This window comes from Lottia gigantea (assembly GCF_000327385.1).
Source record: "Lottia gigantea unplaced genomic scaffold LOTGIsca_9, whole genome shotgun sequence".
NCBI lineage: Eukaryota > Metazoa > Mollusca > Gastropoda > Lottiidae > Lottia > Lottia gigantea.
The window spans coordinates 4,207,411-4,208,749 of NW_008710950.1; the positions used below are offsets into that span (position 1 = coordinate 4,207,411).

Below are 1,339 nucleotides of genomic sequence, written 5' to 3' on the forward strand. Positions count from 1 at the left end.
AAAAAACATTAGAGAAATTTGAAACATTAGGGTATACAGAATAACACAGGAATAAAAAAAACATTAGAGAAATGTGAAACATTAGGGGTATACAGAATAACACAGGAATAAAAAAAAAACATTAGAGAAATGTGTAACATTAGGACTATACAGAATAACACAGGAATAAAAAAAACCAGAGAAATGTGTAACATTAGGGGTATACAGAATAACACAGGAATAAAAAAAACCCAGAGAAATGTGAAACATTAGGAGTATACAGAATAACACAGGAATAAAAAAAACCAGAGAAATGTGAAACATTAGGGGTATACAGAATAACACAGGAATAGAAAAAAACATTAGAGAACTGTGAAACATTAGGAGTATAGAAAATAACACAGGAATAAAAAAAAACCAGAGAAATGTGAAACATAAGGAGTATACAGAATAACACAGGAATAAAAAAAACAGAGAAATGTGAAACATTAAGGGTATACAGAATAACACAGGAATAGAAAAAACATTAGAGAAATGTGAAACATTAGGAGTATACAGAATAACACAGGAATAAAAAAAAAACATTAGAGAAATGTGTAACATTAGGACTATACAGAATAACACAGGAATAAAAAAAACCAAAGAAATGTGTAACATTAGGGGTATACAGAATAACACAGGAATAAAAAAAACCCAGAGAAATGTGAAACATTAGGAGTATACAGAATAACACAGGAATAAAAAAACCCCAGAGAAATGTGAAACATTAGGAGTATACAGAATAACACAGGAATAAAAAAAACCCAGAGAAATGTGAAACATTAGGAGTATACAGAATAACACAGGAATAAAAAAAATTTATCAAGCATACGCATTGTCCTACAAATAGCTAGGTGACATTTCCCTTGAAACACTAATTAATCTGCTGTCACCAATACGCTTTATATCCACATGACGTACTTTAATCAATGGTACATATGCTAGACTACTTTTGACAGCACTTTCATTTAGAAAACAAGACTGGGTATTCCCCAGTGATAAAAAACTATTTTCATTTCAGATCTCTTCGTAATTAATCACGAAGTTTCTCAACTCAACACACGCAGACTTTGGCGGAGTTTGGTGGATTTTGAACAGTTTATTTTCTAAAAACACAATCAGACACAATTTGGCGGTATTTGAGCCATAGTAACAGGCGATATACCTTAACAACTACGAAATTCATTTAGCAAAAGTAAAAAAAAGGTTTCTATTCACATATTGGCTAGATATGCCACCATATGCTTTAACGTTTTGAAAATACAAATACAGTTTAAAAGTTTTTAAATCACACCAAAATTGATCTTTGCCAAATTGTATA

General features: G+C 30.6%; 1 protein-coding gene across 1 annotated transcript; it reads right to left on the bottom strand.

Annotated features, from left to right (window-relative positions):
- Positions 1-246: 246 nt before the first annotated feature.
- On the bottom strand, positions 247-687 carry LOTGIDRAFT_101480 (hypothetical protein; the record flags this gene model as incomplete). Its single annotated transcript, XM_009068433.1, has 1 exon — positions 247-687. A coding segment is annotated over one exon (441 nt), but the record flags the coding sequence as incomplete, so codon positions are not given.
- Positions 688-1,339: the final 652 nt, after the last annotated feature.